Below are 26,340 nucleotides of genomic sequence, written 5' to 3' on the forward strand. Positions count from 1 at the left end.
AACACGTTATTCAAAATAGTTCCGTACTTTATTCAAGGAAGGGGATGTCCTTTCTATTTCTGTATCTAGGTTAGTATTTATGCAGTTCACTGAAGCCGTTATAGTACGGCAGTGTTTATCATGACTGAGAATCTCTGATTTCTTAGGGTTATTATTTTCAGGCATATTTTGGCACGAGTCAGACTTGCTTCCATGGCCTTCTTTGACAGAAATTTGGCTTTTGGAGACTACAGCTGTCATAGCTAGGTTTATCATAAGCATTTGTAATAGTCTTTTTTGGGGTATTTAAAGTGGTACATCCAGGGCCTTGGTTTGTATTTTCTATCAAATTATGCCTTTGCATGTGAGCTCTTTTTTTTGGTTCTTTGAGTTCTTATATTTGTCCCCCTCCATAGACTAAAAATCTAAGCAAATGCCTGCAATTCTGCAAAACTGCTGTTAGCACAGCAGTGGGGAAAAAAAAAGGAATCTGTTTTTCTTTCTGATTGCATTTAACATTTTAATACACGAACTCTTTAGAGGTGAACAGTCTCTTCCTTTCTTGTTGGAATATTGACTTCCCATGACAGAGAAACATTTGGACCCCCCCCATCCAAATCTAAACAAAACAGAGCATAGATCTTTTGAGTGTTTGCCTCTTGCTACAAAGATGGACTGAAAAAAATCTCCAGCATTGTATTTTCTATTATTCTGTTGTATTTTAGAAGTGGAACTTCAAAAGTTGTGAAGTATACCTCTATTTTCCAGAACTGTCCATTCTTCACCCTGCTTCTGTTATCTGCCAAATGCAGAGCAGAGCCTTGGGCATTGCGCTTGCATCCCTCCCCTTAATTCCAGCCTTCAGGAAGTGACAGAGTTGTTCATGAACAGTGGGAACGTATGGAGAAAGACTGTAGGAGTTTCAACAGAAAACGCTATACTTGACATAGCTCTTCTCTTACCCAGTGATTTCCTTGACTCTTCTGGCCATTGAACATCTGAGAGACTTTAACAGTGTTAAACCAAAAGAAAGTTTTATGTATGGAAAATTTTCAGGAATTGTCCCAGTCCTGGGTAATCTGGTGATCACATGGCAAGGTCCACATTATTTACAGCACCTTTAATATTGGATGTGTGAAGATACCTGAGTTGTGCCAGTGTATCTGTGCCATCTGCAGCCCTTACTATAAAGTTTTAATGGCCAGACTTTAATGGCCAGTTTCTTGCTTGTGGGAAGTTACTTTACTGTACCATAGCAAAGTATCATTTTTTTCTGCAGTAGCTGTGCTGATTTGAAGGGTGCCCTGTTGGCCCCGGCCAAATGGTTGTCATGCAGCGCCAAAGCTGGCTACATAGTTCCTCGCGTCGCTGCTCCCAGCTCTGGTGCTTGGGGCGCTCGCAGGAGCACCTCAGTCGGCTCTGGATCCACCAGGAGCAGGCTGGCCTCGTGATCTCTTCTTTCTAGTTGCTAAACTGATTTCAGTGTTTTTACATAATTGCTATGCTCTCTGGGCTGACTGTGCGATTGTGAGTATGAAGGCAAGAGGTGCATCCCCAAGGTAGTTGTCCTTAACCTGCAGCTGGCCTGTCGGAAGGGTCTGAGAACTCCGTAACACAGGAGAAGTCACATGAGGTCTGCAGGAAATAAGTCCTGGTGTTTGTTTCTTGTAGCTTTGTCTGACTTTTGTCTTCTGACCTCTCATGTCAGAAAGTCTTACAAAAGTTTTACAAGGGGAACTTTAACCTGAAACAAAATTTGTCAACAAAAACTGAATGCAAGTACAAAAATGAAACGTGTCTGCTTATGAAGGCAAGCTCGTTATTTAGTGAGGATGTGAAAAGTGAAAAAATAGCAAGGAATCGAGATAATTGTGTGGAAAGACTGGTGCTGATAAATTGCCATTTGAAATGAGACTGGCAGTGCAGCTGAAAAATAGCCTATCAAATTGTAGCTGCCCATCTTGTTTTTTTGGTTTTTTTTTTTGTACTTTTTGTTTTTTGGTGGCTTTTTTTTTAGGGTGAATGAGCTAACCCAGTAACAGAACAGTTTATTGCATAGTTGTTAAAACTCTGCTGAAGAAAATCTTTAAAAACGCTGCTGAATCATTGTCCTTTTAAATGTGGAAGTGGCATAGTAATTGCAGTTCCTTACAGGATCTGATCTGAAATGTCATTTTAATGCTTTTGGCTAAAATGACTTTATAATAATCCAGACAGCTGGGCTCTAACTACTGTGCAGATACCTGCTAATCAGTAAACTTCTCACCACTATAGATTTGTGTCCTGAATTATGGCGGTAGGAACCATTTATGGCTAGAGGGGCAACATGCCTGAAGCTAGAAGGTAGAACTCATGAAAATTCTTTGGTGTTCGTAATCTAAAATTGTAGTGTAAATAAAATTTTTTTTTCAACTTACCTTTGTAAAAAAAAAAATAAGTCAGAGATTGTTTAGATTCATTGTATTTTCCTCCATTCTTTTTCTTACCTTTCTAGAAATACAGTAATTTTTCAGGTAGGATTTTCAGAAGATCCAAAGAGCCTCATGCCTACTTCCCTTTAAAATGAAGTGGGAGTTGTTCATTTCTCAAACCATCCAAGGATTTAGGAGCATGCTAGCTCTCCAGAGTTTAAGGTACTTATGGTGATTTTGAAAATCCTATAGTTAAAAAACAGACTCACCATGGCTTCTTTGAAAATCCAAGCATCATAATTTTGCAAGTGGAAGATTTACTAACCCCAGATCTCAAAAGAGAAAATTTTGAGTCTTCTGAACCACAGTCCTTGCAAATAAGCAATCCATGAAACTGTGAACAAGGAAAACCTTCTTGAAAATGTTCATGGAAAAAGAATTTATTTCTGTTGTCAGAAGGTGTGGTCATATTTTGAATTTGAATATTCAAAGTCAATTTTTTATGGTAAATACCTGATGCTGCCACTTTCACCATTAAAAAAAATTTTTTTGTTGTTTCAAGGAAGAGAAATATTTCCCTGTCTGGTTTTCACAAGTCAGTTTCCTGGATAAATTATTTTTTCAAGTAAAAGTATGGCTTGTTCTTCACACTCACTTTAGTTAAGCAACCAGTGTGTATGTTGACTGGCTGGGACTTACCAAAAGATAAATTTGATTAAGAGTCCAATAAGTGAGCAAATGGGTTCTAATGTTAATCATCTGTCTTGCATAAGCATGTATTAAAGGCAGGTATAGAACTCACTAAGTGGAAATATTTACTTGTAGACCTAGCACCATATAGTATGTATTTTTGATTAGTGAACATTCCAATCTTTTCCTAGCTAAAATATTATTGCTTTGCATTAACGGCCTGTAGCTGCCTCATTATTTTTCCCATACCTATACTAAATACTGAAACCTACTGATGTTCTAAACAGCAAAGTAGATAAATAAGGTAATAAATTATGCCAGCTGTCACCCAGGAACTGCTAAGCGGATAGGAAATATGTTTTGATTATGCCCTTGAAAAGAAGCTTGCTTGTGCAATGTAGAGTCAACTTTTTATCATGCCTCTCGTCAGGTCCTGATTATTGACCACTGAATACATTGAGCTGCTTTTTCCATTTAAAAACACATCAGTCAATTTTTGTTCCTTTATAAGGAGAGTTTCATTCTGGACAAAGCATAAGAGACTGTTGCTCACCAGGCTGAAATGAAAGATTGCCTTTATCCATAACGATCTCTCAAACTCTGCCTGCCTACGATAACCCGTGCTTGAATATGCTTTTCTTTGTTTTTCCTCAAAGCAGTTGAAAACAATAGTTAAAATCTTATCCACATTTCTCTAAATGGCTACAGGAACAAAATCTATTGAGTATATGGTAAAAAGCTACTGCAGCGTAAAAAGACATACTGTTCAAGCTAGAAGCACTGTAAAAAGTGCTTGTACATGCATTTCAGAATTTTTTTTCCCTACTAGAGGAGGAAAAAGTCACAGTATCTACTCCCTTTTGAAACAAATCAAAACAATATCTACACAGTATTACAATGTGTTAACCTCAGTTTCTGCAATGGAGTGGAAAAATTTAATTACTTGAGTTTTTCTCCTGTTACATTTTTTCAAAAATGTGAAATATATGAAATGCGTTATCTCAAAGCAATATCTCAAAATAATATTTTTTGTGGTTTTAAATTCAGTGGCTTGTGCATAAGGTCAAATTGGCCGTTCTTAGAAACAGTTCTGTTTGTTGCAGCATCCTTATTGGACTGCATTATCACAGTTACATAACTTGAGAAAACACTTTGGAGAAGAGGGATTTAAATTACGCTTTATCTCAAGTGATTCCATCTTGCATTACTATTTCTTTAATCGAAAAAGATTACTAGCAATACAAGAGAGAACACAGATGTTTTGCTACTTATCAGCATTTCTTTTTTAGGCTCACAGATTACAGAAGTAATTTTTCTGACAAAAAATATGGAGAGGATGAATTTGTTTGATCTTCTAGAATAAGACGTGGCAATGCGAATGCACATGTTCGGAATTCACTTTCCACATTGGCAGTTGATTTGCCATTGTTCCTGATTTTCTTGCTTTTGCTAACTTTGTTTCTTTGCATTGACTTTTAAGCCTGTCTCTCCTTCTGTTATTCTAAAGTTGTGTTCTTTCAGAATAAGTAGTGGTTAGGGTTCTTCCAGCTGTGACCAATAGTAGCTCTTGGCATAAAGAAAACACTGTAGCAACTGCAATAGGAAATGTTTCTCACCACCCTAGAAATCTTGGCTTTCAGAGAGATTATTCTTAATTGGATAAATTTCATCTACCGTACTTAACCCATTCATCCTCTGAAATTACTTCAGAAAGTGTTGTTTTTGTAAGAGGTGACTATTTCACTTGTCTCTTGTCACACAGAATGGTTGAGGTTGGAAGGGACCTCTGGTGATCATCTAGTCCAACCCCCCTGCTCAAGCAGGGTCACCTAGAACACGTTGCACAGGACCCTGTCCAGGCGGGTTTTGAATATCTCCAAGTATGGAGACTCCACAGCCTCTCTGTGCTTGTTTTTCTGAAGAATTTTTCATACTTTTTTTTTAATGAGTTTCCTAGTGAGATGGCAGTACAACCAATGTGTTAGCACCTTGAGACTACCCATAAGGAATAGATTTGTCAGCAAAAAAATTTTTTTTCTAAATAGCCATCACACATTTCAAAGCATGAACCTGTTTTTGTTCTTTTGCTCTCCTCATCTGTTTCAGATTATTTTTTAAAGTCTTTATGTCCTTTAGTCCTTAGTCCTTTAAAGACCATGAGGCAGAACTGGAAGGATCGTGATTTGATTCCAGGGACCCAATAGCTCTAACACAAGCTGCTGCATCCCCAGTGCATTACTAGCTCCAGGCTCTTTCCCTTGGTGTACCTCATAGTTCAAGCTTAATTCATCACTTAATGCAATGTAGGAATTTTTGTGTGTGCCCTGGAGCTTAGCTAAGGCTCAAACTCAGATAATTCCTTGGAGGTAGAGAATTCAGGGAAATTTCTCAGAAGATCAGTTTCTTTCTTTGAATTACAAAGATGGGAATTAAATATGAAATGGACAACACTCAGCTTTTCTGGCAGTACTCAGGAAAAGTTTCAGGAATGGGAATGTGTTATTTACTTTTGTCGCTTAAATTGGTGTGGTCCAGCTTTTGGCTGGTATACCAGATGTGTCCTACAACACACTTCCCAACAATTCGCTGTGACCCTATTGGGACAGCAAAGGCATCTTCCATCACCAAACATTGCTCCATTTTCTGCAAATGGCCTGGCAATTGCAGCCCAAACTGCCAGTACCACTCCTGTGGCTTCTCTGTCCTTCAAGTGGCCTCACTGTGGTCTTGGCCCTTGGGGTTATGGGGATACCACATGTGGATACCACACGTGCCATGTGTCTGCCCCTTGCTGGCTTTGGAGCTCATCTGTTATCTCTGTGGATTTGTTTTCCTGTCTGTCCAAAATGTAAAATCCACATATATTTGAAAGTTGTACAATTAAACTGAGAGGAGAAGAAGAGAAAAAGTGTAATGTTTTATAAAAATGAAGTTACATTATGATGATGATGAAGTGACTATAACAATTAGATTATCTCCATTCCTTAATGTCTGTAAAGTCCAGTACATTTCTTTTGAAATAATTTCTAGTTCACGTTTTCAACTTACCTTTCTTCCAAGGATCTTTAAAATAGGAGTACTACTACTCAGGTGGAATAACCAGAAGATAAGGAAATGAATGCAGCTCAGGAAGAGATTCTTTTGCCTGCAATTAATTGCTCTCCACAAATTTTAAGATAATTAATATCATGAATGACAAATGTTCATTCCTCTTTCAAAACAACTATCATGTAAATGAATATTGATAATTGTTAAAAGCTTGAAAGAATGCTATTTTACAAGATGTTTTCTTAATGTTAAATATAACAAAGCATAGTTTTTGTTTAAAAAATCTGTTTGCTCAGTTAAAATATTGTACTATTTGTAATGCCTGATATTTTAACTCAAGGTGTAAAAATGGTGCAAGTTTAATAATATGAGGTATATTGCATGCTGCAGAAACTGAAGATTTAGTCGAACTCTTTTGTATAGAAGGTCATTGTTATAGGTGGAATTTATTTTTTGAAAATCACAGTGCCTGAAGAGAGTTTTGTCTTCTATCTCAAATTTCTTAGAGATCAAGCTGGGAATGAATTACCTCCACTGTGTGGCTTATTAAGATACAAGAAGTTGATATTTGAATCAAAAGATAGTTGATTCAGAACGAGCTTGATTAGAAGCTCATGAATGTGTATAATTCCATAACATGCTCAAATGGAATAAATTGCTAATTCTGTAAAAATATGCAGAAGAAGACTTAAATAAGAAAAAAAGAAAAAAAAATTTTTTTTCAAGACCAGTCAGTGGCCGTCACAATCTTGTGTATGTGACATCTCTGACATGAAAGACACAGAGGAGGTCCATCTTAGCACAAAAGTGGGACTGTTTTGAAGAACAGAGGAAAAAAAATGATGTATTTGGTTGAGAACTGAAGCTCAGTGTCGCATCTAATTGATGTGGCTCATTTCCATTCATTGCTTTACAAATTTAGAACTTTTTGTAGAAATATTAAGCCCTAATACTCCTGCAACTTCAGAGGAAATGAGAGTTTGGTAAAGTAATGAACTTTAAAAAAGTTATTGATGGTTCAAATCAGTCATGTTTGCTCCTAGAGCATATAAATTCTGTAGCCACATTGAGTCTGAATGTGAGGCCTGGCAGCGCAAAGCTGAAATGTCCTATTTTTGGTTTTGTATTTTTAATTTTAGTATCCATCATACTCTGGTTTTGTCCTTCTTTCTGACTAGATTGGTCAGGTACAGAATATATTTGTGATAGCAAATATCTTTTAAGAAGGCAATTTTAAAGTAATACTGAGAATTCAAACTTCAAAATGAAATACTGTGAAGTCAAAATTTGTGGAACATGCACTGCCAATTTTCAATTTCTATACTTTTAGTTAGTTTTATTATGTGCAAAATGTAAACACGGATATTTTGTAACAGTTTCACCGCTTAAATTTTTAATGCTGCCTGTATCAAACTGTCAATTTGTGCAACAGTGGCATGCAAAGAATATGAAATGACGCACAGATAGGCATACTGTATTTTAAAAGCAATATTAATTAGTATCTTGCTGTAAAATCAATGATTTCTTTCAAAAATTGATAGAAATACTTTCCTAAAAATCTTAAATACAGGAGTCTGTTGTAACATAGGGCAAATGCACACGCTTGTGAAGAACAGAAGTGTGTCTTCTAAACAGCTTGTAGATAAAACTCTCACAGCAATTGCTGTGAGTAGGTAAAGCCCATTCCCCGGGGTATCACAGACAGACATATCTGGTTCTTTTTATTAAATTATTAAGCTGTTTTCACAAAATATAGGACAGGTGGGGTTTTTTGCTACTATTCCTATTTGAAAAGGCTGTTTCTAAGGTTATTCTGTATCAGAAAGAAATGTTTAGTTTTCAACATAAATATTTTCATGGTAGGTTTATACCCATTTATTCTTATTCAAAGATTGTCCTTAAGCTTAAATGCTCTTCTCCTTCTCCTCTGTTTATCCTTGATATACTTATATGAAAGCAATCAGATTCTCTCTAAGGCTTCATTTTGCTCTTTTCATTTCCTCCCATAAGCTGGGCTCTTCAGTCTAGTAACTCTTCTTTGTACATATTCCAGCTGAGTTCAGCTTTATCCAGTCTGGGAGATGGGAGTGGTGCAGCGTTCCACGGCACTTCTCCCTGCTGCTGCCTCTAGGAGCATTAATACTGGTCTGCTTTTACTGGAAATACCTTGCCTGACAGGGCGTGCATTTGCCTTTTTTCATAGCTGCGCAGCAGTGGTGGCTCACAGTCATCCTGTGACTGCCAGGGCCTGATTCCCCTTCTTGTCCTCTCTCGCTTCTGTTTGAGGTGCTCGCTCTCACTTTATATTGGAAATTCGAAGTAGCCCCTGCACTTTCCACTATGGACTTTTATCTCATTTTAATTTGTCTGATTTTCAAGGTTATCTTGTTCTTTTGAGTAGCCTGTTGCTCATTCTGTTGAGTTGGCAACAGCTCCCACTATGCGTCCTCAGCACGTTTTGTCACTGCGTTCCTCTAGGCAGGATCGGACTCACAGGAAAGATCTGAGAGATGCATTAGCTCCCTGGCAATTTGTCTTTCGGCGCAATCCAGTGTAGCGTACTATGGTACCTATTCTAATCCTCGACATTTTTTTCTCTTCAACTAATACTATTCTGAGTGGCACTGTATTAAATGTTCCACTGAAATTGAAATGAATTAGTGCTGTTATTTCCTTTGCCTAAGGAGCCAAGACACCATTTTTATTAAAAGTGCATCTTTGGCATACCTGTGTTATAATACATCTTTAATTCATTTTCCGTTCCATTCCATCTTTGTAATTCATCATTCCTCCAAAACTTACTCTTCTGCCTTGCATTCTGCTGAGCTCAGACTAATGGCCTGTAGTCTGCAATAGCCTGGGATGTATTTTCTTTCCCTTTTCCCCACCCTTTTTTATAAATACTAGCATTTGCTATTTTATATTGCCTGTCAGTTTTGGTGAGAGAGATTTATTAAAAAATCATGCTAATGGATTTGTGACTTCATATGCTGGTACTTTCAGAATTTTGGGATGGGGATTATCTGGTCACTTTGTGCCTGAATCGAAAAAATTAATTAATCTTTTGGTTTTGCTTCCAGTTGAGTGGACAACTTGCGCGCCCTGTTTCCTGGGAGCCAGGTTGCCTTTGCCTATATAGTATGATAATAGTCTTGCTGAGAGCTGAAGGGAGTTTGAGGTCGTAACAGGTTTATCTTCAATGTCTACCTCATTCATGCTGCTTAGCAGTCGCACTTCTTTGCTTGTTTTAATTTTAGTCCTTTTGCCAAGGAACTCTTTATTACTTCCTGTAAGGTGCAAAGTCTTGGCTTATGCTCAATGTGCAGCTTTCTTTGCTGGTGAAAGGAGTTCTCCCTTCCGTCTACTCCGGTTCTTCTGTTTGAGGTGATGATTATTCCATTTCAGTCTGCACCTTTTGTCTCTAGGTAAAGGTCTAAATCCTTCCTGAATGTTTTGCCATGAGGACTTTTGTGCTGAATTAATGTAGTTTTTACACCTAATTTCCTTTTTGAAAGGGAAAGAAAGATGTCAGTAAACTGAGCATGCAGGTGTTCCTAGCTGCTTCTTGAAATCTGCCTGCTTTTCCAACTTATGGAGTGAAAAAATTATTTGCACCTTTTCTGCTGCTTCAGAAGCAACAGCAAAAATTTATTGGTGTACGGCAGTGTATCAGCTTACTAGACTTTGATCACTGTATCCTGGCAACTGAAAGTATTTTTAAATGAGTGTTTCAGTCTTCATCAGTCTGTAGTTCTCATCAGTCAAAAAATTGTGAATTTGATAACTTCATAATGATTTGTTTGTCACCACAAATTCTAGAGGAGTGAGAGGAACAGAGAAAATAAACATTTATTTAAATGAACCACCATCACCTTCATGCTTATTTTCTTCTAGCACTATCCCATCATGTGTAAGGCATGCAAGAAGATTGAATTATTTGAAAATTACTGAAGGTGAATGCTTACAGTAGAGGTGTTTTGGGGCCAGCTGACCACGGCCCCACATTTTATTGAAGTCCTTGTTCATTTATAAGTTAGCTCTAAGCCCTCTAATTTATCATTAAGAAGTTATTAACTCTCCCCATTAACTAAGCACTGGGAGTTAGGTAGAATTTAGCTCATCTGAATATATCGTTCTTACTGTCTTAAGTGCTTAAAAAATTGAAAAATTTTGATTGCTTCTAATGGAGACAGAGGAGATGTTGCAATTATTTTCAAATAACATTAAAAAAATATGTTGAAAGTAGTAATTACACAAACTTCTGTATAGATTAGACCCCATATGCTAAAAATTAACTTCTGCAAAGAAAGGAGGCATGGAAGCTTTTGGACCAAAGTCTAGATATTTCAAAAGGTATGGGAAAGGAGGTTCAAGCTGGAGACAATTTTGGAACCCTAAGAAAAACAGTTGCTAGTGCTTTGAAATTTGATACCAGTTTTGATGTACGGATATGCTTACCATTATCAAACCCTTTTATACAACTTCTGAGTGGACATTCTTTTTGGCAGTAGATATACAGAAAGCAGAGAATACCTACAACTCAGAAATGCCCCCTGTGGAATCGGGAGCAGAAATCTAGCTGTGGTGCAACGTCTGTGGAGCGTTGGCTTTGGACAGGTGCGCAGGAACCTCCCGCTTGGTCACACAGCACTGGAGGGAAGGAGGTTGAGCAGTGGTTGCCAGCCCTGCTCTAAAGAGCCTCGTGTGTCAGGGCATTTCTGCAATGGGACAAAAACAAAATCCCACCAGACCGAAACAGTCTCATTGGCCGTGTCAGTTCGAGTGTATATTGGCCCCTCTAGTAATTTTTTCTCACCATAATTTGCTGGGTTTGGAGAACAGCGTTGCTCTTTGGGTTCACATGCTCGTGGCAGCAGTGGCCACAGTTGGCAGAAGTGAGCGCACTTATCCTGTGCTGGAATCCAGAGAGTAGCTGTGCTTTTTTTCCTCATGCTTATTAATGCTTCTTACTATGTGACTTAGGAGCTCAAGGTAATTCTTGCTACTTCTCTGTTTCTTACCAGGATTCTCAAATTCATTTAAGGTGCAATTAATGCCTTTTACAGCATAGCAGAAGTATGCTGGCTAGCTGCTGCGGAGTGGGTGCTCCCCGCTGCTTCCCTCTCTCCTGCTCCCTTCCAGGAGCCTGCAGGAGTGCTGGTCTGACCCTGGCAGCTAAAATGGCAAATACAATTTGCTGTTGTCTTAGTGTTGGTTTTCTGCCTGTTCAAATCCTTGGAGCAGCTTGTCTCAGAGTCAGCCAAGCGCCTGTGCTAGCTAAGGGGAGTGGAGAGAGCGCTTCCGGAGGAGAGCGCAGGAAATAAGACCATGGCCATTGGCAGTATTCTTAGTCTGCGTTGAAAACATGGAGAGAGGAATCAAGTTACTCCTTTTTGAAAAAAGGAAAATAACAGAAAAGGAGTATTTTTAAGTTCATTATTGCAGCTGATGTGTCAGCCTTTAATTATGAAGACATGCTATCTGTCAAGATTATTCTGGATTCTGACATCTGGCTGGAGGAACCCTAGCTACGTTCCTCTCGGGTCTCTTGCAAACCGGAGTGGCTCATTTGGCTGACCCCTCTTTTTCTCTCCTTTTTTGTGGTATCTCTACCTCACGTTTGCAGTGCTACAGCTTTTGCCCATAGCTAGATTTCCCATGCCAAACCGCTGGTTTGTGTGGTGCGTGGGATCATGGGGGAGGACCTGGTGCGGTTGTGAGAGGCTGTGCACTCCCTATTGGGAATCTAATGAGCCTGGTTTTAAGGATAAGCCCTGTCAGACTGCTGTCTATATTACCACCTTTTTCTCTGTTTTATGGGCTCACATGGTGCTTTGGCCAAGTGCATGCCAGGTGAATGCTCTTACTTGTGTAGCTTCTCGCGTATTGAGAGAAATGAGTTGATGCCTCTGTATGTGGAAGCAGTATGGACCATCTGTTTCAATCTAAAGATGAAATAAAACTCACACCACACCCTATGGCTGAGAAACTAACACTGCTTAAATAAATAAAAATCAATTAATCAGTATTTTTCAAAGGATATGCGGTCTTTGCTGTTTACCAGCATAGCTTGTTAAGAATATCATCGCGGAGGAATCATTTCATGGGCATTGGTTTTGGTTTTAGGACATGTGAAAGGAGGAAGAGAGAGTGCCGAGGTAAATATTATCTTGAAAAGGTAACTTCTTGTGGGAGCTGGATCTTGACTGTCATCTTTTCTGTCTGATCAGGAGAGTTCAGTGAATAAAATGTTTTAAGAAGCTTCTGCCTTAGTTACTTCTGTATCCCTGCTGCCATTCTTAATGGCTTTTGAGGGAGAAAGGGTATGCTACAGTAGTTGCAGATGGGTAAATTATATTCAACGTCAAAGTAAAACAGCATGAAAGTGTGATCTTCTCATCTCACCCTTTGACCTAAGATTCCTCTCCAGAGTATTTTAAACCATAATTTTAATGATGTTATGGCTTTTTATTTAAACCCTAACTGCTTTAATGATTATATGAAAAGCTGTTTTTTGGAGTAACTTTTTCTTACTTCTAGATAATACAGTAGCATAGAAGAGCCAAAGGATCTTTATTCTTTAACTGAGAATACCCAAACTTTATTTAGTTCACTAAAACAGCTCGGCATTGTCTTCTTGCTGTAGCATTCAGTGACCATATTTTTCTCAATATTCAATTTAACTCTTTTACACCAAAATATTAAATGCATGCAGGGAGAGGTGGAGTAAGTCTGGTCCTTTTGGAGGCTGAAAAATCAGAAGCTGCAACAAGTAGCACATTTTCAGTATGCTTGAAGGACTTAGAATTTTTTTAAATCCTGAAGCAAGGCAGCACGCTCCTCCCCTTGCCCTCTTCCTTGGCTTCCCCCAGCCCCATGCCCCAGTTGGGGTGTGCGCCTTCCTCCGCGGCAGGCGTTAGCGGGGGGTGAACAGGCACGGTCTGCCGCTTCCCAGCAAGTGAGAAATGGTTTTGACATTGTCACTGTCGAAGAGCTGTAATGGAACAAAATGTGAAAAGCAGATTCAGGTTGTCCTAACTCCTCCACTCCACATTGATTGATTGATTGATTGATTTTTAAGTAGCAGACTCAGATGACATTTGAAATACTTTGTAATTTGGTTCAATATATAAGACATGTTTATGCTCTCACTTCTGATTTGCCTCGTTTTTTGGAAATAGCGTTCTCCTGATGGCCTTTTCTTGCTTCGTAATGCAAGCCCTGGATAGGGAACGTGAACAACTATCAATTAAATCAGTTTTTTCCTTGATTAATTGAGGTTTGAAGAATGTGCTGCAGTCATTTTTTTTTCAGTTCACTGAACTGCAATCCCTAGCCTTGGATAACTGCAATTGAGTCATCTACTCGACATTTTTTCTTGGCTGTAGAAGTGTTGGAGAATTCAGTAGTTACTGTGTGTTTCTGTTAGATTTTATCAGAGGAAGGTTACATGTTGCAATAATGCATTACCTCGTAATGACATAGGGAGGGGTGAAATGAAAACACTTCAGGTCTTGATCTGGCAATACAATTAATAGTAGTATTAGTCATTATTGTATACTTCTTGTATATTATCAGTCTCAGGCAGCCTTTGGGTTATTAAAATATCTTAGCATGTATGTGTTTTGCTGAAATATATCCTTCTACCAACTCTCCATCAGCTCCAGAATGAACTAGAACTGTGATGATGTGTTTGGTTTTGAATTAGAGCCTCTTGGAACGTTTTTTATCTTCATTTATTCAGACATACTTAGTTATTTTTTACCTAGAAATATGTGTCATTCACTATTCTGTGTTGCACCTTTCTTAAACAAACAAACAAAAAAAAAACCCTACAGGTGAAGTCATGGTCTTGTATTGCTACAGGCTTAATGTTTTAGAAAGGGATATAGTCATCCCTTCTGCTGATAGGTAATGAATGTTCAAGCTGACACAGTGCGTCTACGGTGAACTTCTCTGGTCCAGTGCACTGACATCTTTCAGAGTGAGAGATTATCTAATTATTATTATAAAGTATAACTCAAGCTTCTCAGGAAGTGGTTTTGTCCATATTAGCTCTTGTAATGACAAACTTAGTTCTTAAATTTTTAGCTGCTTATGATGGCTATGAATGTGAAAAAACTGAAAAAAGAAGTTTTGTAAAATGAGGTGCAGTGACTTTGCAGATCCATGCCAAGACTGTTTGTTGGCATATGTAGAAATTTTTAGTAATCAGATCAACTATGTGTTTGTTTTGTGGGATGAGGGAGTTCAGCCCTTCACTAAAGTGTTCTTGAAATTTTTCCTGCTCTATGGAGGAGTCATGGCTACATTAAAAAAAAAAAAAGAAAAAAAGAGAGAGAGAGAGAAGACAAAAACAGGAGGGCTAGGAGGCAGATAAAAAAACGTGAAACATGATTGTACAGTGCTCCTTGTTCATGGTTTCTTTTGGGATCATGGTATTTTATATCAAGGTAAAATATTAATAGTCGTTTTTTTTTTCAGAAAACGAAAGCAGTGAAAATTTCCTGAGGAATGGAAGGACACAGACACTCCCCCCCCACCCCTTATTTTTCAAGATAGGGTTTAAATTTGTAGCTGCTAAAAACTGCAATGAGGATATTGGAGTTCTCTTTCAAAAAGAATTTCAGGAATAGGAACGATAGCGAGGCACTTCTAAATTATCTGTAAAGAAAGGAAATATTTAAATCAGAAGTAGTAAACCTGTTAACATGAATAAGTAAAAAATAATGCTTTCTCTAATATAAAATCATAGTTCAAAGTGCAGTGCTGCTAAAAGAACCCGCCAGGGACTATGTATTGCAGTTATAGTTTGTGATGAACATCCTCAGCACAACATACTGTTTTTTTTGTACCAGAAGTGTCAATTTTCAGATAGTTATGATTTCTAAGTTTATCATGCCTCTCGTAATTCACAGAATAAGTTCAGTAATATAAATTTTGCTACCAACATATTTTATCCTTGATTTTTGTTTGACTGTTACAGGAAAGAGAGATTTCAGTCTTTATTTTTACTTATCTTTTCCCCAAGATCCCAATTTTAAATTTTGATAGCAGTTGTTGAAATGAATAGCAAAGTGTCTTGTGGAATATGCTTTCACTTATATAAAAAGTGTAATAATTCAGTAGAAAATTATATTAAATGTTTTCAGCAATTTAGAACTGTTCTAGAGAAATGCCGTTATGTAGTATTAGCTAGAAAGGGGAGTAAGGTTTATCATTGAAGGATTATTAAATAAACCTTCTTGTTCTAATGACTCACCTGGGTTTTTGTCTCTGGTTGGAGTGAAATACTGAGCATGGATCCACTTGGTGGTTCCTCTTTGTCCTTCCTTAAGATTTGATTTTAAAAAAAGAAATAAAGAATACTTCATCAGAACAAAATTAGCTTTGCTTAGATGACCCTTGAAAAAACATTTTAAAAAGAGAAGCTTTTTTCTCTGGGCAAAGTGAAGGAGCTGTGCTGCGGAAATGGAGGGATGACTTGAAGAACTTTATGTTGGTTTGTACTGCTGCTTCTCAGTGAGTTCAGGTTGCTCTGGTTGAAGATGGTGCAAAGCAGCCTGTGGCTTGTGAGCAGTCAGAGAAAATACGGAAGGACAATGCAAGAGCTGTTGTTGTGGAGACGTGGGCCTGCCTGAGGGTAAAAGAGAGACCATCTAGCTACCACAGACCATGAGGGAAAGCAGTGACCACACATCATCTTGTGGCCATGTTGCATCCTGAGGCCCCAGTTTTCTGCTTCTTTCTACTCAACAGACAAATGGCTGGTTGAGTAAAATAGTGTTTTTAAGGGTAAGTTTTTTCTGAGTTTTATGGATGCTTGGGGTAATATGGACTGGACTTCAAACTCTGGTTAAATTTTGCTTCTCTCAATAGTTTTCCCTCTCACGCTATGCAATTGTGTATGGTGGTGTGACGTTTGTGTCTCACCACCGCTTCTGTGCCCGGATATCTGCGAGCAGGAGTGAGAATCCCTCTGCCCTCAAACCCTCTCTGTGGTCACTAATCTAAGTGTCATAGTCTGAGTTTTGAAGGTTTATGGGGTTGACAAGTAATGCTTATGCTTAGGCTGCATTAGACTAGTGGTTGGAGGATACAGAATTTTCTGAAATTTTAGTAGTGACTATCAAGTGAAAGCAATATATGTTTGCAGTCCAAGACAGCCCTTCTCTGTGTCTAAGGTTTGGTAGCTTTAATTTGGCAAGACCGTGGCTTGTTCTGTGAAGAATGACTTCTGAGGCAGGAGGAATGAGGTGCCGGGTGATAACATGAATGTACTTATACTTGCTCCTAGTGCTGGTACTTTCTTGAAGAAGTACAAAAACAACTGTGTGAAATTGGGTACCAAATCAATTTTGTTTCTCAGAGGCAGTTGCTGTTGAATTCTGGGTAGAAGTAATATAATAATGTTGGAAGAGAATGAAAAAAATTTCCAAGTACATGACCATTCTTCCTAGTAATTCTAAGGTATAAGGGGAAAAAACTCTTAAACCCCCCCACTCCCCAAAAGCAGTAACACTTTTTGTAGGTAACATGACAGAGAAGTGATTATTTTTTTTTCTACTGATATTTTACTCTGCTACAATAATTTAGTCCTGTCTTTAGACAGCTGCTGTAGTGAATATACTGTGCTTGCTTTCGCAGGCTAGTTGAGTTGAAATTAAAAAGAAAATGTAGTTAGAAACAAACAGCCTTTACATTTGATGATTTGTAGCACTCGAAGCGCAACGTCCAAAGCAAATGCATTTGTCTCGGGTACAGTTAGAGACTGTAAGTACTTTGATTTTGAGTTATTGAAGATTATATACTCAGTCCACACTACTTGCTTTATAAATTTTATTAGTTTGGAAAGCCAGTACTTATTAGAATAGCAAAATGTATTGATATTTCTGTTTTTGATGCACTGGCTTTTCTCTTTTTCTGCCCTCACCACTTAAATTAAATTTATGGAAATAGTTATAATACTGTAGTCTGTCTAATGATTTCATTAAATAAGTTTTTAGACATGAAGAAGCAGATTGAGGATGCAACTTATTTTCTAATATATACTTCAAGCAAGAAATATTTTCTCAGCAAAATTGTAATTGAAAGGTAGTAAAATCAGAGGTCTTAAACTTGTCAGTGTCTTCAGTTAGAAAACTTTTTCATAGAGCTTTAGCTAAGAATATCAGATCTCTTAATAAAAAAAGAACAAAATCCTGCTTTCTCTCAAGAAAGATAAAAAATAATTTGCTTATTAGCTCTATTGTTTTTGATTATATAACAAAGCGTTTGGATTTTCTAAGCTTCTAAGAGCTAATTTTTATTCTAACCCATTAGCTAATCCAGCAAACCATCTGGCATGTGCATGTGCAAAAGGAGAAGGAAATTTAGGCTTTTGATTAATAATAATAGAAAATCCCCCAATCCTCCAGCTGAGCCTACATTTAATGAAATTTTGATAAACTCTTGTGTGACTAACTTCTAGTTATATAGCATTTTAAAGAGATTGATTCTTACTCTAATCTTGTTTGATCAGTTCAACTGTTATCACTTCTTTATAGAAGAAGACTTGAGACTTGAGTGCCTGTTTATTCTGGGTATAGGAAAAAGTGTTCTTAGTATTATATCACAGAATGGTTGAGGTTGGAAGGGACCTCTGGAGTTCATCTAGTCCAACTCCCCTGCTCAAGCAGGGTCACCTAGAGCACGTTTCTAAGGATTGTGTCCAGACGGCTTTTGAATATCTCCAAGGAAGGAGACTCCACAACCTCTCTGGGCAACCTGTTCCAGTGCTCTGTCACCCTCACAGTGAAGAAGTGTTTCCTCATGTTCAGATGGAACTGCCTGTGTTTCAGTTTGTGCCCGTTGCCTCGTGTCCTGTCGCTGGGCACCACTGAGAAGAGTTTGGCCCCATCCTGTCTACACCCTCCCTTCAGATACTTGTACACGTTGATAAGATCTCTTCTCAGCCTTCTCTTCTCCAGGCTGAACAGGCCCAGCTCTCTCAGCCCTTGCTCATAGGAGAGATGCTCCAGTCCCCTAATCATCTTTGTAGCCCTTCACTGGACTTGCTCCAGTAGCTCTATGTCTCTCTTGTACTGGGGAGCCCAGAATTGGACACAGCACTCCAGGTGTGGCCTCACCAGGGCCGAGGTTAACATGAGGTAGCCCCTTCTGATTGAAAGGCAAGCATACACCAGCTATGGTTTTTAACTTGAATTAACAGCTTGAGTTCAACTTTAGATTCTCTTTGACATCTAACAGCAATCTAAACTTGTGCCCCAAATCCCTTCATATATGCCCACTTTTGTTCTCATTTGTCTGCTTTGAAGGTATAGTTCAGCTTTGGGAATAGATTTACTGTGGTAGGTATTAGTTGAGCAGGTTTTAATATGCAGTGTGTTCTGCATGAGTGGATCAACATGGGGACCTGCTATGCACTCCCCACTGGTTTTGCAATGCTTCATCCAGTGCCTTGATGGAGAATGGATGTTTTAACGTAGCAGTTCAAGTGCAGGGTCAAAGCACAGCCAGGCAGTGGCATTGGGACTGTGGGTGAGGGCAGTGCACTGGGTGTGAACGGCAGGGCTTGGTGGGACGGGGTTGCGGGGAGCCCTTTGTGGAGGTGGCTGGGGCTGAGACTGGTGCAGGCAGCCTGTGGTGCACCAAAAAGCAGCCGGTTGGAGGAACCCACAGTGGCCTGGCTCAGACATATTTAAGTGTGTTCAGTTTAGTAAAACAGCGAAAGCATCCCAATAGAAAATTTGGATTAATAATCTGTGGAGTGTGGAGAGGTTCATACTGATATTCTTTTCTGTATTTTTTTTTGAATTTTTTTTTTGAATACATAGTAATCCAGTCTTTTACCTTTCATTAATGCTGCATTTCATAAAAATAAATCTGCAAAATTTGTACACAGATATTATACTATGCTTTTTAAGTGTATGGTGGGGGAATTTAGTGTCCCACTCATTTCCTCCCCCTCTTTTCCCTGTTTGTTTGGAGATTTTGGCAAGGGAGGAAAAAAGTGGTACAACTGAAAATACTGTCTGTGTGTGCATGCTAAAAGAACCCACTGAATATTTGTATTCTTTAGCTAGAAGAAAAAATTATTTTGAGAAATGCAAACAACTAAGGTGCACTTTACACATTTAAAAATAACCTTACAAAATACTGATACCTCAATTTAAAGTGTTCAGTCATTTTTTTAAATTATTTTATGCTCATACTAATAATCTTGGCAGTGCAAAAAGGAAAGATGATGAAAAAACAAAACCAAAAGCAAATAGTAGGAGAAAATATTGCGTTAGTGAGAAATGTCACTCTTTCAGCTAGAAGCAACTATGTCTTTAAATTCTTTCTCTGGGCAATTCCTGCTGTTTTCTGAAGTAGCCCATATTCTAAGGGAAGAGATTTTGCTTATGTAGATGCTCAAACAGTTTGTGTTTATAAGGTAAGCAACAAGAGTGGGGGAATAGCACAGCTTTCTGAGCTATTCAAGGTGGGTGCAAGACTCCTTAGTAGTAGCTGCTTAGTGCAACAAAAGTAGTATGGCAATACTTAGATCCTAAGTGCTGCTACAGTTACTATTTTCTATAACAGATATGGTCATTATTTGATAACAGCATATTAGCTGTCACAAACCTTTTTTTCCCCTCTTAGTAAGACTGTAATTTTTTTGTTTTATAGTTCATATTCCAGTGCATTAGTGTACTGACCATAATGACAGTGACTGAGTTATTTTTTTCTCTTCCCTTCATAGTGAATTCAGTGTAGAACATAAAACTGATTAAAATTACCAAAATAAAAAAGTGAGAGAAAAGTTCAGGTTTTCCTTTTCCTCTCTGGTTTGGTTTTACCACCTCTATTATATGTCAGAAGTTTGTACTGTTTTCCAGGCAGCCACTCTTCCCTGAACAGTGGAGCTTTGCAGTCTTCACAGGATAACAAATGGGTTGTGTGTCTTCTAATGAGTTTTCGTGTATTCCTGTGGGGTGTCTTTTGCTGTAAAATACTTGCTGCAATGGCAGTTATTGCTTAAAATGTCTATGTGTACTGTATGCTATTTGATGCCTGAACACCATACGGCTTTTGTTCTTGGAAATAGGGTTCTCAAAGTACAGGAGGTCAGGGATCTCCATGGCGTTTTGGTGGTACCACAAGATGTGTGGCTCTGCGAAACCTCTGTGGGAGCATCTGTGGACTTGACATTAGTTTCTTTTCTACTGCATTTAAAAGGAGTAGTTAAAATGCTCATCCTGCAGTTGCAAACTACCTCCCAAATGCAAAAATACTCTGGATAAATCCTCTACCTTTGTCAAAAATAAACAGCTTTGCCCTTCTCTGTTTTTTCCAACAAAAATAAATGTAACTTCAGGATCAAAGTCTTTTACACAGGGACACTGTTTTGATCATACTAGTTGCAGTTTCTGTACAGTTTTGCTTTTTCAGTGGTAGCCAGCAGAGAACAACCTCAACTTATTGGAAAGGATATTAAAGTCTGGGATTTCACAGTTTCTGCTTACTTGTTAGTTTTGCTGGTGTCTTTGGCACTTCGTGTTTCATCTATAAAGTTCTCTTATGATGCTAATAGATTTTGTGATTTTAAATATTGTTTAATGCTAAGTTCACTGAGTATCTTCTAGTGCTTTTTAGACTGTGATGGGTTTGCAAGGAACGAGAGTCAGGAAGGAGGAAGGTTCTTGCAAGAGCACTTGTTCCCTTCATTGATGCAGAAATAGCTCAAGCTGGTGTGCTGCGATGTCCGCTACAACCTCATCACAAGCCAGACGGAAGTGGTATCTGAGCAGCTGTGATAACCATGGTGCCTAATGGCTTCAGCCAGTTATACTGCATCTCCTGTGTGACAAGGCTTGTTAGCTGACAGCATAAGCTACTAAATCTAGTGTCATTGTCCCCAAAAGGCTTGTGAGATTTAGGTGAGATAGGTGTCTTGCTGCTGGTAGGATTTAAGTTATGCTGATTTTTTTTTCTTTTTTTTAAGAGAATAAATGAGGATTTTTTATGACCTGGTTAAAACAGATTTATGAAAAGGCATTTTAGCTGGTTTTTATTGAACCTCATACTCACATTCATGTGTTTTAGGAATTATTCTTTCCTTAAAAGGAAATACAAATATTAAAGTTTGAAGAACAAACTCTGAACAACAAAAAAACCCCCCAAGAAATGTCATTTCTTCTTTTATACAGAATGCCTCAAAGGCAAGGTTGAAGAAAAAAGCAACTAAAACACAAGAAGCCAAAAAAATCTTGAAAAAGAAATTTAAAGTCAACACAAAAATAGTCTTCACTGAAGATGGAGAGGTAAGACCAATTCAAAATAAACTATATTTTGGTGGAATCTGAATTTATGGTTTTTATAAAGACAAATATACATATAGTTTTATAGATGTATGAAAAGATATGTGGTTTTCAAAAGTGTGTGGTTTTCATAATTGGGTTCAGTTCTGCAAAACAGTTTAACTTACATTTAAATTCAGTTCCACTGAGGAGAAAAAAGAAATATTGAGTACTGACCTTTGTTCACACGGTATGTACATATTCGTATGAGAGCTGTTAGCGTCTGTATCCAACCCTACCTATTTGCTGCCTATTAAATCAAATTGCAGGTGGAATAAAGATCCTGTTTTTCCTTATAGAAATGTAACATGACTTTCCTGCAGATGCTCGCTTCCCCATAGTCTTGAGTGAATATATTGGAATTAGAGAAAGTCCCTGGTTTTCTTTCCAACATTTACTATTTCTATTTTGAAAATTTTCTCAGAAAAGCTAGGGGAGCGCCAGGGTTCTGCCAGCTGGTGCTGATGTAGCAGGGCATTGAAATTTGCCAGTCATTTAATTGGATCTTTTAATAGCCCCTGGAAAAATGTATTGATTTTATACAGAGAGGAACTACTGTAAATTGCTCGTCACTCTAGGGTTTCACTGTGGTGATAACCTCGCAATAAAATCTATACGCTACACAAACTTTTCTAACGTTTGCTTTCAGAGCTTCAGATGTTGCGTACATTGTTTTTCCATTTCCAGTAATAATAATAATAAAAAAAAAAGTAGCATTTTTTCCCTCTCTGGATTAATTTCAGTAAAGTCTAAACTAATATTTCACTTTTTTTTGTGACCTGACATTGGGGTATTTCTAAGGTATTTTATATTGCAGGTGAAGCGAACATATCCATATTATTACTGTTGTTTGAAATATAAAAACTTTGAGAGGTTTCCCAGTTGATTAGAAATGGTATGTTCAGATATTATTAGATACGCAAAACTAGTCATCTCATCTCTGAAATGCATGTGCAAGATTTACATTATTCATACTTAAATATTTATATCAAGTTATATATTATGTACTTTTCCAAGTAACTCATTTAAAACTGGTATTTTAAAGTAAAGTTGTCATATAATCATCCCTGATCAGTGAAGATACAACAGAAATAAGTCTGTTTAGGTTTGGAAGACATTTTTATACTGGTGTTTCCCATCTATCTGCACGGACCACTGGACATCAGGAGGAGACCAGAGAAGAAACCCAGAAAAATAAAAACATACAAGTACACATGCACATGCACTCATATACAGAAATAAGCAAAAAGGGAAGGAAAAATAAAATTAATAAGTGAATGTTCAAAGCTTAGCTTAATTTTTATTTGATTATAAATGGAAAAAGTTGTGAGGATGCTCCACAAGATGATCTGTAAGTTTTTCTTTGAATATGTGTAGGTGTATGTGGATTTAAATAAATTTTGGGAAAGGCTGTGGTTCAGGATTGCCTGTGGTTCTTTCTGTCTATATATTCCTGCCAAAGATTAATTGTTCAGTTACTTGTAAGGATTTTTCAAAGGAAAACACCAAAAATGTTTTAAATAAGCTGAAATACAAGTGCTTTTTTTTTCTTTCTTTTTTGGAAGAAATAAAGATGTTAAACTATTTTAATCCTGAGGGATGCAGGGAACCTGAATATTGTAGAAATGGTATATGTCTAATGGCTGCCAGACATTCTTTGCTTCAATTTTTTAGCAAATTAGGAATATTTCTGCAACATTCAGCTGATGTATCATTTTATGCAATTAGGACATTGCAATAAAACTTGGTCCTGAATTTTCATGAAGGATGATCATAGTTGTAGTTACAGACTATTCAAAATATCAAATTGTACAATCCTTGTTTTCTGGTGCACTTGGATTTGAGAGTGATCAGTTGTGTATCTGACTGGCCACTTCACAAGTATTTCTAATTGCATATAAATGCACATTCTTTTTTATACAGGTAAATGTAGCCCATTAATTACAGTCTTATCTGAGGCCAATTTGTCAGGTAAAGGTAAAAGACTGTTAAATGTTTTTGTGAGGGGTTTGCTTTTCTTCTGAAGCTTGGATAGAAGAGTTTTTGATTATTATTATTATTTTTTTTTTTAACTGAAAACTCTTTTTGCAAGGAGAGCCTGTGGAGGAGCAAAGCATTCAAATTTAAATTAGTCTTGACGGTTGATAAGCAGGTGTTTCATGTGTCCGTGCAATGAAGTAAAAAGGAGTGAGCACAGACACTCAAAGTTAGCACAGGGACTGTACTTAGAAAAGTAGCACAATAGATAAGGGGGTTGAGTTATTTAAGGAAACATAAACTTTGCATCTCCAGATGTTATTTGTGCTTTTTTGCTGAGCTGTTTGAAACAGTACTTTAAAGTTTTACTGTGCTACTCCACATCTCTTTGATACATTTCTTAAAGAAGTTTTATTTTTATCTTCTTAATATAAGTACACAAACTCCATTTTATGAAAGGAAGTAGAAACAGTAGGTTTGACTTGGGATCATCAGGTTCCAGGTAAATAACACTCTATGTGCATTACAGCATCCTAAATATGTTTTTGCATGTTAGTTTATATTTTTGCAAACTATCTGAAAGGTATCCTATATTTTCTGTTATATACAGTTTCTTTTTTTTAAGAATTCCTACTTCACAAGTCCATAAGCAAGAATCATTTTGCAAAGACTATGCCCAAAAGATTACTGCTCATACAATTAGATATAAGCTATTAGGTCATAAGATTCATTTATTTATTTATTTTTGGTTAAATCTTACTTAGTCCGTGTCTTAACCCTAGAGTTCCAGATATTTAAGTGAAGTTGGATGTGCTCAGCTTGTCATTCACAAATCCAATTTGAATCTTCAAGCATTTCCAATCCAGTTTTGGTGCTATAACCAATAGAAATCTTCACATCTGTCCTCCTGCTTTACCAGAAAACATGAACCTGCAGTCACTGTTTGTTTTTTTTTAACGCACTATGTGATGAAAGCTTCTCTCTCATTTTTTTTCCAGTTAATATGTTGGAATATTGGTTGTTTACATGAAGACTTATTGTTTAAATCTACATGTATTCCATTCTGTTGTATTTGTCCTGGATACTGTTTTCTTGAAAGCAAATACAATTTTTTTTCCACAAAATGGCTAACATGATTATAAATTGTTTGTGTCATTAGGCAAAGTGAGAAAAACAGGGGAAAAAGTTCAAATGAACACATTAAATCGTAATATGGTGTGGTGGAGACTTTATTTTCAAATGTTTATTTTTGGCTAAACAGAATCTATCTGAAATGTTAAATATGATATCCAACTTTGTACTGTACCAGTGTTTTGTTTTTCTTTGCAAATGGCCTTTTTATCTAGTCTAGAAAAATAATGTATGGCTGTGTAGTGGATTGCTTAGAACATCAAAATTTTGATGTGGAAAAGCATTTCTATTCATTGCTTGTTGTTGTTTAATTTAGTTAGTGCAGCAGTGGCCGCCTGTGCAAAAATCCAGTCTGGCAAAAGCAGATGAGGAAGATGATGCCAGTGGTATCAACTTAGATAAAGTGAAAGAAATGCTGCGAGAAGAAGACAAGTATGACAAAGAAGAATACAGGAAAAAAATTAAAGAAAAACATAGGGTAAGTTGATTTCTTCCCCAGTTACTGAAGTGAAGAAATAAACACTGTAGTATGTTTGAATAGCTCAATAAGGATATGTACTTAAATATATTAAGAAGTAAGTGTAGTACAAGCTTGTTTCTTCAAACTCATCAGGGTTCGGGGGGGGGGTGGTGTGGTTTTTTTGGTCATTGTCTGAAGCAGAGTTTTCTAACCTTGCCAGGTACCAGCTGTGTGGTACACAGCTGGATCTCTTCAGTGTTCAGAGACCATTCTATTAGTCACTGTGGAAGGGTTTGTATTTATTCAGATAAGGGATAAATGCTAGATCCCAGGACCATGCGTTATTAAAGGTCTGTTTTATGCTCAGAGTTTCTAAATTTCAAAACATTTTAAAAGTGTTGCTTTCTCTGCCATGTAACGGGAACAGGGCCCAATGTCTTGGGACTTCGGTATGTCCTATAGAGGCAAGAGTGATGTAGATACATTGTATGTGAGCTCTGCAGAAGTCTAATTCATAGAGATTGACTACTGAAAGCCAGAGAATTAAATATATCACATTTCCAGGTTGAAGATATTTTTTAACTGCTGCTAGGTTGTTGTATTGCTCAGCTGTAGTTATTTGACAAGAAGGAAAAAAGTGTTTTAAAATTAAAATAGTCTTAATGTAAGAATCTAGGCCATAAAGATCAGTTTCTGTAGCACAGCATACTGAGCCATAGATGTTTATTATGCATGGAAAATTTAAGTATTCCCCTTGAATCCCCATTTTAGATACAGTTTTAGGAGAGGATGCTTTACAAGACACCTTGGTAGAATAATAATTTTGTATTTCTAGAAATTTTATTACGAAACTTGAAGACTGCATATATGTATATACACGAATATTACTGCTGAAGAGAAATATTTTGGAGCTATGTCTTTTTTGTACAAGCAGTAGGTTCAATTCCGTTATACCTAACCTAATAGATTTGGCCTTAAACTCAAGACTGTATTTTGTTCATGCCAGTCTAGTGCAATAAATACTGCCTTTGTTTGTGATATCTAACATTTATCAGAGAATGTATAAAAGACAAAATCTAGATCTGTGGTATTCTTTATTTATTGAATGTGTTTACTGTTTATATGTAGAAGATACCAAGTCTGAGAATCAGAGGTGCTGGTGCTGAGTGATGCCAATTAGGTAATACAAAAATGATCACAAGAGAAACATGATAAAGATGATTAAGGAGGGAATTTTAATTTAAAAGAGAGGCTTTTCAGATGCTGTACTTAGCAATGCATAGTGTTTCCTAGTGTTAGA

General features: G+C 37.3%; 1 protein-coding gene across 1 annotated transcript in view; it reads left to right on the top strand.

Annotated features, from left to right (window-relative positions):
* Positions 1–26,340, top strand: part of DDX10 (DEAD-box helicase 10) — a 231,868-nt gene that overhangs the window by 94,560 nt on the left and 110,968 nt on the right. The window contains exons 14-15 of the mRNA XM_067289783.1: positions 21,323–21,436; positions 24,897–25,058. Coding sequence (XP_067145884.1) covers positions 21,323–21,436; positions 24,897–25,058 — 276 coding nt within the window. The remainder of the gene's footprint in view (positions 1–21,322; positions 21,437–24,896; positions 25,059–26,340) is intronic.

Source organism: Apteryx mantelli, chromosome 1 (genome assembly GCF_036417845.1).
Source record: "Apteryx mantelli isolate bAptMan1 chromosome 1, bAptMan1.hap1, whole genome shotgun sequence".
NCBI classification, from domain to species: Eukaryota; Metazoa; Chordata; class Aves; order Apterygiformes; family Apterygidae; genus Apteryx; species Apteryx mantelli.